This window comes from Culex pipiens, chromosome 3, assembly GCF_016801865.2.
Source record: "Culex pipiens pallens isolate TS chromosome 3, TS_CPP_V2, whole genome shotgun sequence".
Classification (NCBI taxonomy): Eukaryota; Metazoa; Arthropoda; class Insecta; order Diptera; family Culicidae; genus Culex; species Culex pipiens.
In genome coordinates, this window is record NC_068939.1 from 74,244,205 (window position 1) to 74,258,944 (window position 14,740).

Below are 14,740 nucleotides of genomic sequence, written 5' to 3' on the forward strand. Positions count from 1 at the left end.
AATTTCAGAAGTACATTATTTGTCGCAAGACATTTAAATTTAATTAAGAAAACATATTGGATTGACATTATTAGAAAAAAAATAAAGGGTACTCAGTCTATAATGTTAGTCTATGATTAACTTAAAAAAATATGTATCGCTATTGCAATTTGTTGATCAATTATGAGAAGCCAGAAAGAACACTTTCACGCGCAGCGTAAAACGCGCAAGCGTAAAAGCGCTGGCGTTGCAGCTTCGACTTGACGACTTTTCGAGCGAGAACGAGCTGGGACTTCGAATTTGATGTTTAGCAGTGTTGCAAAAGAGTGATAGAAAAGCTATCAATAGATTATCTCTGCACCAAAAATATCCGAGAGTATAGCGGCCGTCACTATAGCTTGTGAGATCTCTTCTTGTGTCTCGTGATTCCCAGCGATGTCATTCTCTCTCTATCACTCCTTCCCTTTTCCTCGACTATGCGCTCTCACCGCTGAGTCTCTCAACCTCTCCGAAAAATGCAATGAGAGAACGCGAGATGGCGATTATGAGCCGACCACGCATGACGCCCCTTCAAACTGCGTTTGCAAAATTGGTTTTGTGGCGGCTTTTGTGGTTAAACGCTGTTGCGGTAGGATGATCGTGGAAGCGAGAATGAGAGAGAAAAGGAAAATGTCAATCGCGAGTGGATAAACACAAAAACGTGTTCGGCTATGTTCGGCGCTGAGAGTTTCAATGAAGAGAGAAGAGCAGTTGTATTTGAGGCATTAATATTCAGGCGAGATAATTGTAGTTGCTGAGAGGTGATATTATGATATTTTAACAACCCTGATGTTTAGTATATGATTTTGTATAAATCCAAAAATTTAATAGGAAAAAATAGGGTAAAAATAAGACGAAAAACACTAAAATCGCTATATCTCTGGAAATACATTTTGGAAAAGCTTCAAATTTTGGGCCCAAACAATTTATGGCGCATGTTTTCGAATGGCTTTTTGTTTGAAACTTAATTCTTTAAATTTGATAGTGTTATCTGTACAATAGTCCAAAAAATACCTCTAAAAATGGCTTTGACCACATTTACTGGTCGAAAATTGTGAATCGAAAAATAAAATGTTCGTCTCCGACCCCACGGCTACAGATCTTACTTATAAAAATTGTGGGTTTTACGAGCGGTTTTCCAGTGATGGAAGACACAATTTTCAAGAGTGGATACAGACATCGCTCATGTATTTCAGAAAAAGAGCTCTCAAAAATCATACTTTGAGTTCCGGGATTCGGGCCAAAATTCAATCGAAAGAGCGCATCTAAACCTTCAATTTAGTAATAGGATTTTTTCCTGGGACGAATCCTCGCCGTGCACGATTTTTTTAAGATTTCTGAAAAAGCGTTTTTCCAAAAGCAAACCTTTCTTTTGTAAGAAAGGCAAAAAACTGAACAAATGTCTGTGCGTGTGTGTGTTTGTAGTGGTTCTATCTCATTCCCCAGAATCCCATTCCCCAGAATTCCATTCCTCAGAATTCCATTCCCCAGAATGCCATTCCCTAGAATCCCACTCCCCAGAATGGCCTATTCCCCAGAATGATCGAATCCCCAGAATGACCCATTCCCGAGAAATATGTAGGACCTTGAAAAAAATGTTATGTTTGCCATTTGAAAATAAAGTACATTCATAATAAAAATAAAACTTTTCGGGGGAATGGGTCATTCTGGGGAATGAATTTCTGGGGACTGGATTTCTGGAGAATGGCATTTTGAGGAATGGAATTCTGCGGAATGGGATAGAACCGTTTGTAGTGACTTCTTCTTGAAAGATTTTCAACAATTTTAAAAATTGTTCTTACATTCAAAAGGATATCTTCATGCATCATAAACGATAATTTGTTGCATATCACCTTTAATCATCCCTCCTAGTGGCAATCAATTAACCTTCTAAGCACCTTGCTGTCGTCCCTTACCGTCTTCAGAGGGCCGTGCAAGGTGCTCTTAATTAACCCATAATTCCCCTTCTCAGCAACTGGTTGAGTCCCATAAATTTGCAACGACCAACCAGCGGGCAGAAGGTTTGACTCAAAGCCGCTCGAAGTTTGAGTAGTTGGTCGTCGTATGATCGTAAATCTGCGCATAATTTTTGAAATCCGATATCTCGTAATGAGTTGCTGTAGATTGATGCCCTAATTAACCTTTCCAAAACTTGTTTCTCTCCCCTCTTTCCAGGCGCCGCTCGCCAAAGCGCCAACCCAACCAACTGCCAGCGACTCTGCCAATTTCCGGCGCCGAAGTTGACCCGGAGAAGCTGGCCCAGGAGGCGTTCCGGCTGCTGCGGACGGTCCAGAATCTGCTCAACACGCAAGAGCCGACGCTGTCCAGCCAGTCCTCGAGCTCGTCGGCCGAGCTGGACAGTTTGCTGCTGTTGGCCGGCGGGAGTGTCGGAGGGGGAGGTGGATCGGCAACCGGAAGTACGACCACGTTGACGGGGGCGGGTGCCGTGGCTTCCGCCCCGGTTGTGAACACGAGGAGTAACGTTGGGTTCAGTAGGAAGTTGAACATGCGCGGGAGTCGGCTTTCGCTGAGGAGCAGTACGGACGATTCGGTGCACTCGACGTCGTCTTCGAACAACGAGGACAACACGGATCGACCGTCTCCGCCGTTGGGTCACCACCTGAACCACCATCTGAACCATCACCATCATCCGGGGAGTAGCAGCAGTAGCAGCACCAGCAGCAGTTCCGGCCACCTGGTCAACCACCGGCACTCGGCGAACATCGACCGGATCAAGGAGATGATGATCGCGAGTTCCGCCGAGGACGAGTCCGGCTTCAGCTCGATGAACTCGTTCCAGGAGATTGGCCTGCCCCTGGTCAACTCCACCATGCTGTCCACCAACTCCTCCGCCGCTTCCTCCACCGGGTCCGTGTCCTTCGTCTCAGATGAATCGTCCGACCTGCGGGACGCCACCGTCATCCCGACGAGCAACGTAACCACGATCGCCATAAACCCGCCCAAGCTGGGCATTCCCGCCTCGAAGGCACCGGAAATCCCGGCCCGCGTCACGCAATCCGCGGCGTACGAGCACCACAACCACTTTGTGAACCACCGCCGGTGGGATTCGGCGCCGGTCGTGCTGCCGCAGAAGCTCAAGATTCACCAGAACGGTGGGGGAGTAGGCGCGGGGGGTGATTCCGACTCGGGAGTGTCCTCGCGGGTGCTGTGGGTATAGCAGCGGTAGAACCCGTTCTGTTTTCGGCTTTTTCCCTTCTGTTGTCGCGTTTAAAGGGAGAGATTGAGGAGTTTATTTAAATGGAGGAGACACGCAGGTGAAATGAAACAGTCGATTTGGAATGTATATGAAAAAAGACGAGACTTGAAATTGTTCTGACTTTATTTAACAAAAAATGATATTTTCTTTTGGAACTTTTGTCATGTCACGTCTTGCCTTACTTGAATTGCATAAATTTATTTAATTTTTTAGTTTGTTTGAAAAACACTGAAAAACAAAACAATAACCTGAGATCTTGTTTATTGATATATTATGAAACAACACTATGTTTGCAAGATTTTCAAAAAAGTGTTCGCTCAGTATTACTTTTCGATACAAGTGCTGAAAAGTTGAACTTGGATGCTGAATAGAACTTTTCAGTTATGTATTTTTTTCGCCGAAAAGTAGGCCGTTGCGTCATTTGAGACGAGAATGACAGAATAATCCAGCGTTGCCACATGTACAGATATTTTTGGCACAGACCAAACACTCAAACTAATTATTTTTACAGTTAAAATACACTTGAGTAGTTTTTGTAAACTGCACTAAAAAGATTAACATTTTTTGCATCTTTTTACTTGTTTAGTTTTTGATAAAAATGTTTTTCTTTAAAGTTATACTTGATTGAGTGTTTGGTCTGTGCCAAAAATATCTGTACGTGTGGCAACGCTGGAATAAACAACGGAGTTACAGAAAGTGCTTCGAATTTCAAAACAGTGTTTCCAGTTTATTTTAGCATTATGACTTTTTCGAAACTTTCTTCCGAGATCCGGAAGCCGTTTTCAATGAAAATTACAACATGCGGCTTTGAGAATTCCTTGAAATTCAACTTCAACTTAATACTCATAACATATGGCAGTGTTGCCAGTTTGTTATGACTTGAAACACCTATCTGATGATGAAATTGATTATGATTCTGGATGTACATTACGACAAAATTGCCTGAATTCTGTCTACAAGAAGATATTAATTTCAGCAGTGCTGCCAGATTAGCAATTTTGATGATTTATTTTAAAGTTTGTGAATGTTGAATGTTTTAGATATTGTACAGTTATTTTAAGGTGAAGCCGTTGATCATTTTCGAAGAAAATTGATCATCACTATAAAATATTCTGTAGAAAATTCAATTTAACGAATTTCAGCACCAAAAGGAATCAGCGTGTGCCGGTTGTTGCCTTCTTGAAGCCACTGAAGGAATTTTTGATCTAAATCAATTGTGCTTCAAAATTTATATAATTTTGTGGAACAGTCATTGACGTCCTAGTTGGCAATCATTGATTAATGACGATTTCCATAACTTTACAAGGAATGGGATAATCGTTACCAAAAGGAATCAGCATGTGTAGGGCACTATTCTAAACAACTTGTTGAAGGAATTTTGTCAAAATATTGAAAGCGACGCAAAATTTATATCTTTGAACGAAAAATCATGACAATGATGGAAGTCTTCACGTTAAAAGATTTATGGAATTAAGGTTGTAGTATATTTCTATTGTTCACTTCTTATTTGGATCAACAATTATTTCAGATTTTTGTCTCTACCTCTTCTCTCAAAAAATCGGGAAGCAAAGAAAAAGTATTTCAGAACTTTACCATATTGATGAAAAACATCTTAAATTGATTGTTATCTGAGTTTGATAATAATAATTAATGAATTTATAAATCAAAACAATGCACTTTTTTGCATTTAGGTAACTTAAGATTTCTAAGAGATTCGAAAAAATCATGAAGTTAATTAAAAAAAATGTGTAATAATTTCTCTGATATTTTTGAAATTTTCAACAGTATTATTAGACTTGTGAGGTATTTTTTATTGATGTTTTTTTATTGAAAATTTCGAAGCATTTCGTAAATTCATTAATTCAAATTGAAAATTTTCAAATTTCACAATAAAAACAAGATTTAATTATTTTGTTTTTAAAACATATATAGAAGCCATAAATAATACATAGCTAATTCATAAAATTGCATGAAAGACACGAATATTTCATTTTTACGAACTTTTTCTTCCAAATTATGATTTAGATTTGGGCAAAGTTTCATAAAAAAAAAACTTTTTTTTCAGTGCATTTTGTTATGTTGTCCTTTCCAGAATCATTTCTAATCGACTTTTTTGTTTTCAATGGAACAGAGTTTAAATTTTACTTCTAGAGCAAGAATCAGTAAAAAATAATGCATTTATTTAAAGAAACACACGGCGTTACGTTTAAGTTTTTCTTCCCCCGATAATAGCAAGTAAGAGTATAGAGAGCGCGCCTACACGATTCGGAGCAAAACAGTGTAAAATTTATAAACTTCCTAGAACCCCCGCCGGAAATCGGAAGTTCACGAGGATCATCCAACCAGGAACCATATTTTTATTACCAAAGCAAGAGTGAGAAAAAATGAGGAGAGTGTAAGAAGGCGCGCGAAACGTTCCGTAACGCCTGCGAAGTGCGTTACATTTAGTGTAGACACAAACCCACAGCTAGCGTCGGGTCGGTGGTACCACAGTTGATTGCAATACGGAAAACGAAATCGTAACATAAATCGCTAGAAAAGTTGCTTATTTTTTTTGTAAACATTGTTTTTAAAAATTAAACAGGAAGGCAGAGAGTAGGCCACGGCGCGCGATTGACTAACGAGCATTTATATTAACCATATGTACTTAATATTACTACCCACTATTATTGTAACGATTTGTATACTCTAGGAAGCGAACGCGTTTGTAAGAGGAAACACCAATAGACTATTTTACTATCACTACTAATGATATAAACGTTTAGGCCAACAAGCGACTTATTAATCCATTAAAACACACACACACACACACACACACTTTACTTTGTACATGTTTGTGATAATTTATTGAATCTCTCGTCGTATATTTTTTGAGTGTGTATAAGTTTCTCGCCAGAAGTTTAATGAAACCGCAAAACTTAACAAAACCGAAGAAACCGACGGAAAATGCCACGATGAACGAAAGTTTCTATGGAAAACCGAGTTGTACAAATTATTTTGTTTGCCCCTCCTTCGTCCCTCTCATAACTATTAAAAGAATTGCCGTTAACTAAAAAGTATCGCTGCAAACAACACGTTTATTCTACTCTACTATAGTTACAATTCTCAATCTGAATAGCAGCAGCCGCAGCAACATTAACAAACTATCATTCTAACGATTAAACAATCTACAAGCAGATATTTTAAACAACAAAAAACGTGTATCCTGTAATCACGCAGTTCAGTTTACTCTTATTAATAAACTACACCTACTACTCTACCCCGGAAAACAATTATAGCAAGATCTAAAAAGCAGAAAATAAAAATGAACATTTCGAAAATTAAGCGTGTCGTGTCTTTTTTATTATCCCCCTCAAAATCGTCTTAAAAATGTGATGCCACATGCAACTCTTCTGGAAGATCTTCCATTTTTGAAAAGCTTGGCTGCCCTGCCACCTAACGTTATTTTATGAAACCTTCAACAAGCGTAACGCATGGTAATTTTTTGTTTCAACCTGTAGATGGCCAGAACTTGATTAGTTCATGGGGTTTACAAAAGATGCATTTATGAAAAAAAAAAACTTTTTAAATCTACATTATTTGACAAAAGTATCGATCATCCCAAAAAAAGCTGTTTCAAATTCCAGAATGATCGAGCGTTCAACCTGTTGCGTTTCCATGCCATCGCTTTTGATCCAGAGTTTACCGAAAAACGACTAACCGTAATAGCTGCCATGCTTATTAGCACCTCAATGTGAAAACTAGATCAACCATGTGCAGCACGTAGGACTCTGTTGATTTTTCTGATCTTTACTGGCGTGTTTATCGATCATCGGATTTAGAAGTTCAAAGTTGTGACATTTTTGAATTTTTACAGAAAAACTAATATTGCCAAATATTGTGAAAACTTGGAACTGAAACATGACTGTTGTATTTCAATGAGGAGTTTGTTACTTGCTACTATATTTCAGCTACTGATTTGATATTTATTTATAAATGAATATCATAATAAAAAGACTTGACATCCATCTTAAATCGTAAAATGTATAAAGTGAGTTCCAAAACAGCTTCAAATATCTATTATGTTGATAAATTAATCAAAATTTTGTTTTTTTTTTTAAATAATTCGACAATTTTACAAACATGCTTTTTCAGTTGGCTAACTGATAGGATAAATATTTCATTCGTGAATGTTTGGCTTAATTTTTAAAATAAAAATTAACATCAGTGCTTTTCTGTTCTCCTACTTCAACAACACGCAACAGCGACGAACCGCCCTCATTCTCCATACAAACTCTTGAAAAACACCATTCGGCCATGTCTGAATATTTTTGAAAAATTTAAAGTGCACGTATTTCTGGTGACCCTAAACTTCATGCTTCCTCTCGAGTTGAGCCAACGCAGTCATTTTTGTCAATTTTTGTAGGTCAGTGTTATTGCACTGATGTTTTGCCAATGCAACCCAATAAATGAAATTAAATTCGAAAGTGCAACGACAACCATATTTTTCAGCATAATTTTAATACCAATTTAATTTTTTTAACTCTGCAACAGAGGATAACTTTCTTATTAGATGTGAGATAATAGACATATTTTTCTGATGAAAATACAGCGGTTTAAAAAATAAAAATGTCGAGAAAATCAATGTGGTAGAAACCTGAATAGTAAATAAGCTTACGCAAATATTAAAACGAGTCAAATTAAAAAGCTGTCAAAGGCAAACTTATGGGAAATTGGACGAGCTTTCCGGTAAAAATATTTTCGAGACTGAAAAATCAAGTCTGTCATATAGAAATTGCCAAAAACCACCAAAAAACCTATTTTTTCGACATTTTAATTTTTTAAACCGCTGTATCTTCCCAAGGATTGGACATAGGACAATGGTCAATATGGAGACTTTTATGTAAAATTGTCTGGCAAATCGATTCCCACTATCGGTTTTTAAAAATTTTGACGTTTAGACCACTTAAAAAATAGTTTTAGTAAATGATTTTTGTATTTTTTTAGGAGAGACATACAGTCATCCCACATATTCGGAACACTTTTATGATAATTTGTCAATAGCATGCCAAATGCATCTTTTCTGTTGAACCTACTAATTTTAAGACCTTTATTTGGACATTCCTTTGCTATTTTTTGTGGGTCTCGTGGCGCAGGGGTAGCGGCTTCGGCTGCCGATCCCGATGATGCTATGAGACGCGGGTTCGATTCCCGCCTTATCCACTGAGCTTCTATCGGATGGTGAAGTAAAACGTCGGTCCCGGTTTCTCCTGTCTCGTCAGAGGCGCTGGAGCAGAAATCCCACGTTAGAGGAAGGCCATGCCCCGGGGGGCGTAGTGCCAATAGTTTCGTTTCGTTGCTATTTCAGTGGTAAAAGTAGTACTTTTTAAATAAAAACTGCATTTCAAGACGATTTTAGTCAGAGCGGCAAAACACTGCTTCCAAATTGCCTGTTCCATAATTGTGATTTGTTATTGTGCCTTCCGCAATTGTGGAACACCTGAATTTAAATGAAATTTTCACAAAAAAGTTATCAAACCATTCATAAAACATTACAAAGCATGAGTTTTAATGGTTTCAGTTAGTGAAGTCATTACTTTGTAAAAAAATATGTACTCATGGAGAGAACCAAAGTTTGTTTACATCCGTAAGAAAAAAGTGTTCCGAATTTGTGGATTTCAAGGGTCAAAGTTTTTCTTTGAAAATTTTATATAAAACGTAAAAAAATACTGTCGGTCAATACATCAACCGAAAGATCGCAAGAAAAGCTATCGCATAAAGGTAAAAGCAAATCATTATGTTCAATTATCGGTTTCCTATGATTTTTTGAACATTGGCCGATCTGTAAACTGTTCCGAATATGAGGGATGACTGTACCATCCTGCATTTTTTGTCAGTCTTTTTGTAACATCTTAGGCTATTTCCTCGCAAATTTTGAACAAAAAAAATCGTGACATCACCTTAAAATTTGACTTTTAAACTGAAAAATCAAAAAATCTTATAGAAGTGGCGGGTTTTTTTTATTTCAGTGTATTTTTTCCAGAAAGCCTGTCCAATTTTCTACAAGTTTGTGTTTGACCACTTTTTGATACGACGCAACGGCTTCGAGATACAGTAATTTTTAAATTACAAAATACAAAAAAAAATAACTTACAACCTTCTCAAATGTTATTTTCGAGTACAATTGGCTTCATAGACACATAGAAAAATGGCTTAGAAAGATCTAGGATAACATGTCTACAAAGTTTCATTGAAATCGGAGGGGGTCGGGTACAAGAGTACCAGAAAAATTCCTGATTTGAGCTGGAATTGCTGATCAGCATGCTGTTTTTACATATAGGACATTTATGCGATTATGGTCAGTATGTGAATACAAAATGACGAGAAATTTTGTTGTTAATTAAAGTAAATGGTGTACGAATTCGCACTGTATTTGAATTTTAAGGCTTAAATATTTAAATTTTCAAAATTTTCAATACGGTTATCGAAAGAAACGACATGTTGTGGAAATATCAACTTTGAAAATCCTTTTACAGATTTAATACATAAAAAGTTTTGCGTCATTGAAATGGAATTGTGTGAAAGTTTTAGTAATTTACACTTAAAAAATCTAATATAGTGCAAATCATAACAAAATTTAGGGTCCTTTACAAACAATCGTAAACTTACAAAATGTCTTGTTTTTTGATACTCAGATTAGGCAGTTGCAAATATTTTTTGACGTTTATGTTTCCCGATTCTGAAATCAAAAATGCGTTTTGAAATGCATTTTACACTACACCCAAAGGAAAAATATATCTCAAAATCTGCAACATTGGATTTGCTGCAGAAAATGTCATATTTTATAACATTTTTTGCAGCAAGCCCGTAGATCATTTTTGTCCGCGTGTAAAAATTTCAGCGATCTGCAGTTCTCACCAACACATATAAAGCTGGCCCGTCCCCGAGCAACACTCCAAAGAGAAGCATATGTTGGTGCTCTTTCACTCACTTTTCATCAAGCGTCCATGGCGCGGTAGTATCTTGTCGGATCAATTACCAAGAAGTTGGTGGTTCAATCCTCTTTCTGCTAAGTGTTTTTTTTGTGAAATACAACCAAAAAGTCGTCGGTAATGTCGATAATTGTCGGTAACGGGCAAAAATGTCATACTCCTATATCGCAAAAAATGCATGAGGACAGATTTCATGCAGATTCTGATATACTTTCATGCCGCCATGCATCACAATCATGCGACTGCCAGTTGGGTGTAGGCAACCATTAGTTTACAAAATATATATGTATTGCGGTACTGTTCAACGAAGGATAATGCATTTCGAATTGGTTTCAGTTGCTTACACTTCAACTACACTTAACGTTTTGAAGATTTATGATAAATAAATATTTACCCCCTGATTTTTCGGGCTGATTTTGAAAGGATTGTCAACGGCCTTACACCCAGAACTGGACATCGGCATACGAGAGGATAAAGAGCACGATTCGGTAGTAAAATGGTACTGTGTGCGGACTGAGAGGATAAATCCCGAAATTACCGAGCGTACTTTACTCATGGGTTCATCTTCAAAAAAAGTTCATCTATAAAAAAAAGTACCGGTTCCGAGACTCGAACCCAAGACCTTCAGCATATTGAACCGTGCCTTTGCCGTATGGGCCACCGGAAAAATTTAGAATTAGTTCATTTTATGAAGCTACCTGAACTGAGTTATCGTCGAATACTTATCAACGATAAAATTATGGTGTTTAGATAACGATAACGATACTTCTATTGTTATTGTCCTGAGGATTGCAAATGTTAATAAAAATTTCGTTTAAATTATTTGTTCGCTCCATTTCAAAAATTTGTCTAAACAGTTTGTGGGCGAAAAAACATTTCTTCTATTTATTTTTTTCATCGAAAAAACTATCAACGATGTCGATGTAAAATCGAATTTGAAATCAAAAAGTACTTTAGTGAAATTTGATAAATTGCACCGTTTTCAAGTTATAGCCATTTTCAGGTAACTTTTTTCAAAATAATCCCAGTCATTCATTTTTTTTTAAATAGTGCCCATGTTTGCCCAGTTTTCAAAAAAAAATTTTGAAGAGCTGAGAAAATTCTCTATATTTTGCTTTTGAACTTTGTTGATAAGAGCCTTAGTTGCTGAGATATTGCCATGCAAAGGTTTAAAAACAGGAAAATTGATGTTTTCTAAGCCTCCCCCAAAAAACTCAACATTTTCTAATGTCGATATCTCAGCAATGTTAAAATATAAAAGATTCGGGAAATTTTGCGATCTTTTCGAAAACAATATTTTAAAATTTTAAAATCAAAACTAACATTTTAAAAGGGCGTAATATTGAATGATTTTGCACATTCTGGAAATTTCTGAAAAGTTGGCATTTGATGTCCTCTAAAACATACCAGAAAATAAAAAAATTAAAATAATGTTGTTTTGCAAATCAAGTTTTTGTGACAAAAAGTGAAATTAAAAATCACCAATTTTTTTACCGTGTATCATTTTTTTCAGTGTAGTCCTTATCCATACCTACAACTTTGCTCAAGACACCAAATCGATCAAAAAATTCCTTCAAAAGATACAGATTTTTGAATTTTCATGTATCATTTTTGTATGGACAGCTGTCGAATTTGTATGGAAAATTATATGAACGAACTTATGATGCAAAATGGCTTCTTTGGGCATACCAAAGGCACCAATAAAGTTTTAGCCGGATTAAAAATTACAATAAAAAATCGAATGACCGAAATCTCAGAGAATTGCTCAGTTCAAAATCCGTTAAAATTATCAAAAACCTAAATTATAGGAAAAGTGCAATTTTCATTGAGAGAATATTATAACTTTTTATGTATAAATCTCTGATGTGGTACATAACCAGGTTTATAATATTTTTTCCAGCCACTTCATGAAAACTGTGAATACTTTTTGAAAACCATTGTACTGGTCATCTAGCCTGAAATAATATATTCAAATAAATCTGTATAAGGCTAGAGCAACACTTTTTTTTTAAACACAAAACAGGATATTTAAAATAACTTTCATAAAAATAAAACATAACAATAAAACAAGAACAAACATTAAATAATAACGTTTATATTCAATGAATTAACAAATTTCAATCAAACACCCCTGCCATTTAAAGTCTCCTATCAACAGCGGGGCACGCGGCTCGTCTAAATGAATAAAAACATGAAAGAGGACAAAAACTCAATGAGGCAATCAAATGAAGTAACACACACAGACACACACATTTACCGTCACCGGCATCAATCTTGCAAGTTTTGTTTTTGCTGGCCTCTCTCTCTCTCTCTCTCCACCACACCACTCGAAGTCGTCACCGATTAATGATGGCTGTGTGGTAGACTTTGATAACTGTGCGCCACTCCACGAATGTGGTTGTAAACCGGCGACGACGACGGCGACTCATTCCGGTTCCATGTGTTTTGACGTCGAGCCGAACCACGTGCTCGCCGGGTCGTCATCGGACGTCGTCGTCGTTTTTCTATGATGACTGTCATGAATAATTGAGGTTTTTTGCTTGTTCTGTTTGCACCATCGTTTATCCATTTATTAATAGTTTTTTGTCGTGTGCATTTATGACGTTCCGTTTTAGTTTGTATGATTTTTTTTAAGGACGTTGAAGGTCACCCAATTTGACCTTTGCACTTAAACCGTTTTAATTTATTCATAATAAAAAGGTTAAAAGTTCATTGCAACGAACGAGACTTGGCAAATAAGCACCAAATGTTTGTCGAATTTCGTCACGTCAAAAAAAAAATGCACGAAAAGAACAAACTGCAAGAAATGGACAAAAATAAAACAAATTTAAAAATAAGAACCAAAATACACGCGCACACGGCGGCACTCACTTGGCACTCTTCAAACCTCACTTTAGTTTGAAATGTGTGCGTTGAGATCGTCATTACAATCATTGAAATGAAATGAAGAAAAAAAATAAAAACCAGCGTGGAAAGCAACCAGAACTTGTGTGTGCGTTGTGTCTTAAAACGATTCTGTTTGCTTAAATTATTCACTAAATTAAGCGCGCACGCGCTCTCGCAGTTTCTCGTGAGATTTCTTACCGAGAGAGAATCGGGAAGTGCGAGAGAGACACTCAACGGCACTCAAAGCGGTCGCATGGTGATTTGTTTCGGTTTTGTTTTGGTGTGGCACTTCTTGATGGTGTGAGTGTGGTGAGAGTTGTAAAAACTCACGTGTTCTTTGAGGGAATACTTGGACAGGGGTTCCAAAAAGATTTAATTGTTAACTTATACTTTATCACATTCATATCCAGAGTATTTTTTTTTTGAAATAGGACATATTGGAGAGCTATTGTGTTTCATATGGTCCTTTTCGAAAAAAAAAAAAAACTCCAAATATAAGCATCAAACTTGTTGAACAGTGGGGACAGTTGACAATCATCCACAGTTCATGATAACTTTGGAGTGGTAGGGGTCATACATAAACTCAACAATCAAAAATTATCTTAATCAAAGTGCGCTTTCGGATAATCGAGTCTGGACTGTAATAAGAAATGATGCTTTTTATTGTAAAAGTCCTTAAAAAGTTTTGACATATTTTTCACTGCCCTTCACTAGTTGCACATCGCTAGAATATTCGCACTAAGTTTTCCACCATGGAGTGACGAAACTAAAATCGAAGTAGTAGCCGCAGCAGCCGTTCCGACGCCACCGGCCAAAACCGACGCACTGAACGGAGTTGATCCGTCGTTCCAGACCCGGATGTAGCGGACCGTGCCAGCCTGTAATACAGAAACAAAAAAATCGTTAATTTTTCAATTTGGCAAGTTCTTTGAGCTTTGTACTAACCGCCTGGGCAAAGGTGAACGCTTGGTAGACTGGAACGGCGCTGAACGCATTTCTGTTGATCGATGAGCTAAAACAAGGAGTCATGTTTGGCAGATAACTTCCGTAAACGTACTCGGAACTTTGACCACTGGCGGTGCTTGCTGTGAGCAGGGTAATTAATATGAACAAACGTTGCGAACGTTTCAAAAACATGCTTTCTTTTAGAGTTTGCGAAACGTTTTAACTGCATTTGGACGCATTCTTCAGCTTATATTGCAATGTCTTGGAGAAAGAGGCATCCATCGAAATGAAGGTGAAAGGATAAAAGGACCGGTTTATGCATTGGTTTCAAAATACAGGCTAATTCTCGAGATAATCATGTTCTACACGGAGAAAAATCAGTTCTCAAAATCGTGAACAAGCGTTCATGAAATACGGAACCACGAACATTTTTTTTCCAGATTTCATGATACGTATTTCAAAAACGTACCGCTTGTTCACGATTTTGGGATGTGATTTGTCCCAGTGTACCAGTGCAGCAATTCTGATTCTGATTCTGAGGCATACCATTCGCAACCGCAATTCAGTGGGGGCATCTGATGTAATCGGGCACCTAATGTTGGCTTATCAGCTCTTTTGGTGTTCAAATAATGCTAAATAAGCTGTATAAATAGTGGAAATCAGCGAATCGCTATTGTCAAAATATACAACGCCCTTAAAATTT

General features: G+C 37.1%; 2 protein-coding genes across 3 annotated transcripts in view; one reads left to right on the forward strand and one right to left on the reverse strand.

Annotated features, from left to right (window-relative positions):
• The window catches only part of LOC120422430 (midnolin homolog), a 330,394-nt gene extending 326,930 nt beyond the window's left edge, over positions 1–3,464 (forward strand). Inside the window, exon 6 of one of the 2 annotated variants that reach the window (XM_052710973.1) lies at positions 2,194–3,464. In XM_052710973.1, the coding sequence (XP_052566933.1) occupies positions 2,194–3,196 (1,003 nt within the window). In that variant the 3' untranslated portion in view covers positions 3,197–3,464. The remainder of the gene's footprint in view (positions 1–2,193) is intronic. The other variant, XM_052710974.1, reaches the window with a different exon arrangement.
• Positions 3,465–13,740: 10,276 nt separating this feature from the next.
• Positions 13,741–14,338, reverse strand: LOC120422428 (uncharacterized). Its single transcript, XM_039585845.2, has 2 exons — positions 14,038–14,338; positions 13,741–13,970 (listed from the first exon to the last, which is right to left on the reverse strand). The coding sequence occupies exons 1-2, from the start codon at positions 14,227–14,229 to the stop codon at positions 13,803–13,805; spliced, it is 360 nt and encodes a 119-aa protein (XP_039441779.1). The 5' UTR covers positions 14,230–14,338; the 3' UTR covers positions 13,741–13,802.
• Between the last annotated feature and the right edge of the window lie 402 nt (positions 14,339–14,740).

Bases quoted from the DNA above. Each gene is read 5' to 3' on its own strand.
- LOC120422428 (XM_039585845.2), bottom strand. From the start codon at position 14,229: ATGTTTTTGAAACGTTCGCAACGTTTGTTCATATTAATTACCCTGCTC. The intron at 13,971-14,037 runs GTTAGTACAAAG...TCTGTATTACAG, and splicing joins CGTTCACCTTTGCCCAGGCG to GCTGGCACGGTCCGCTACAT.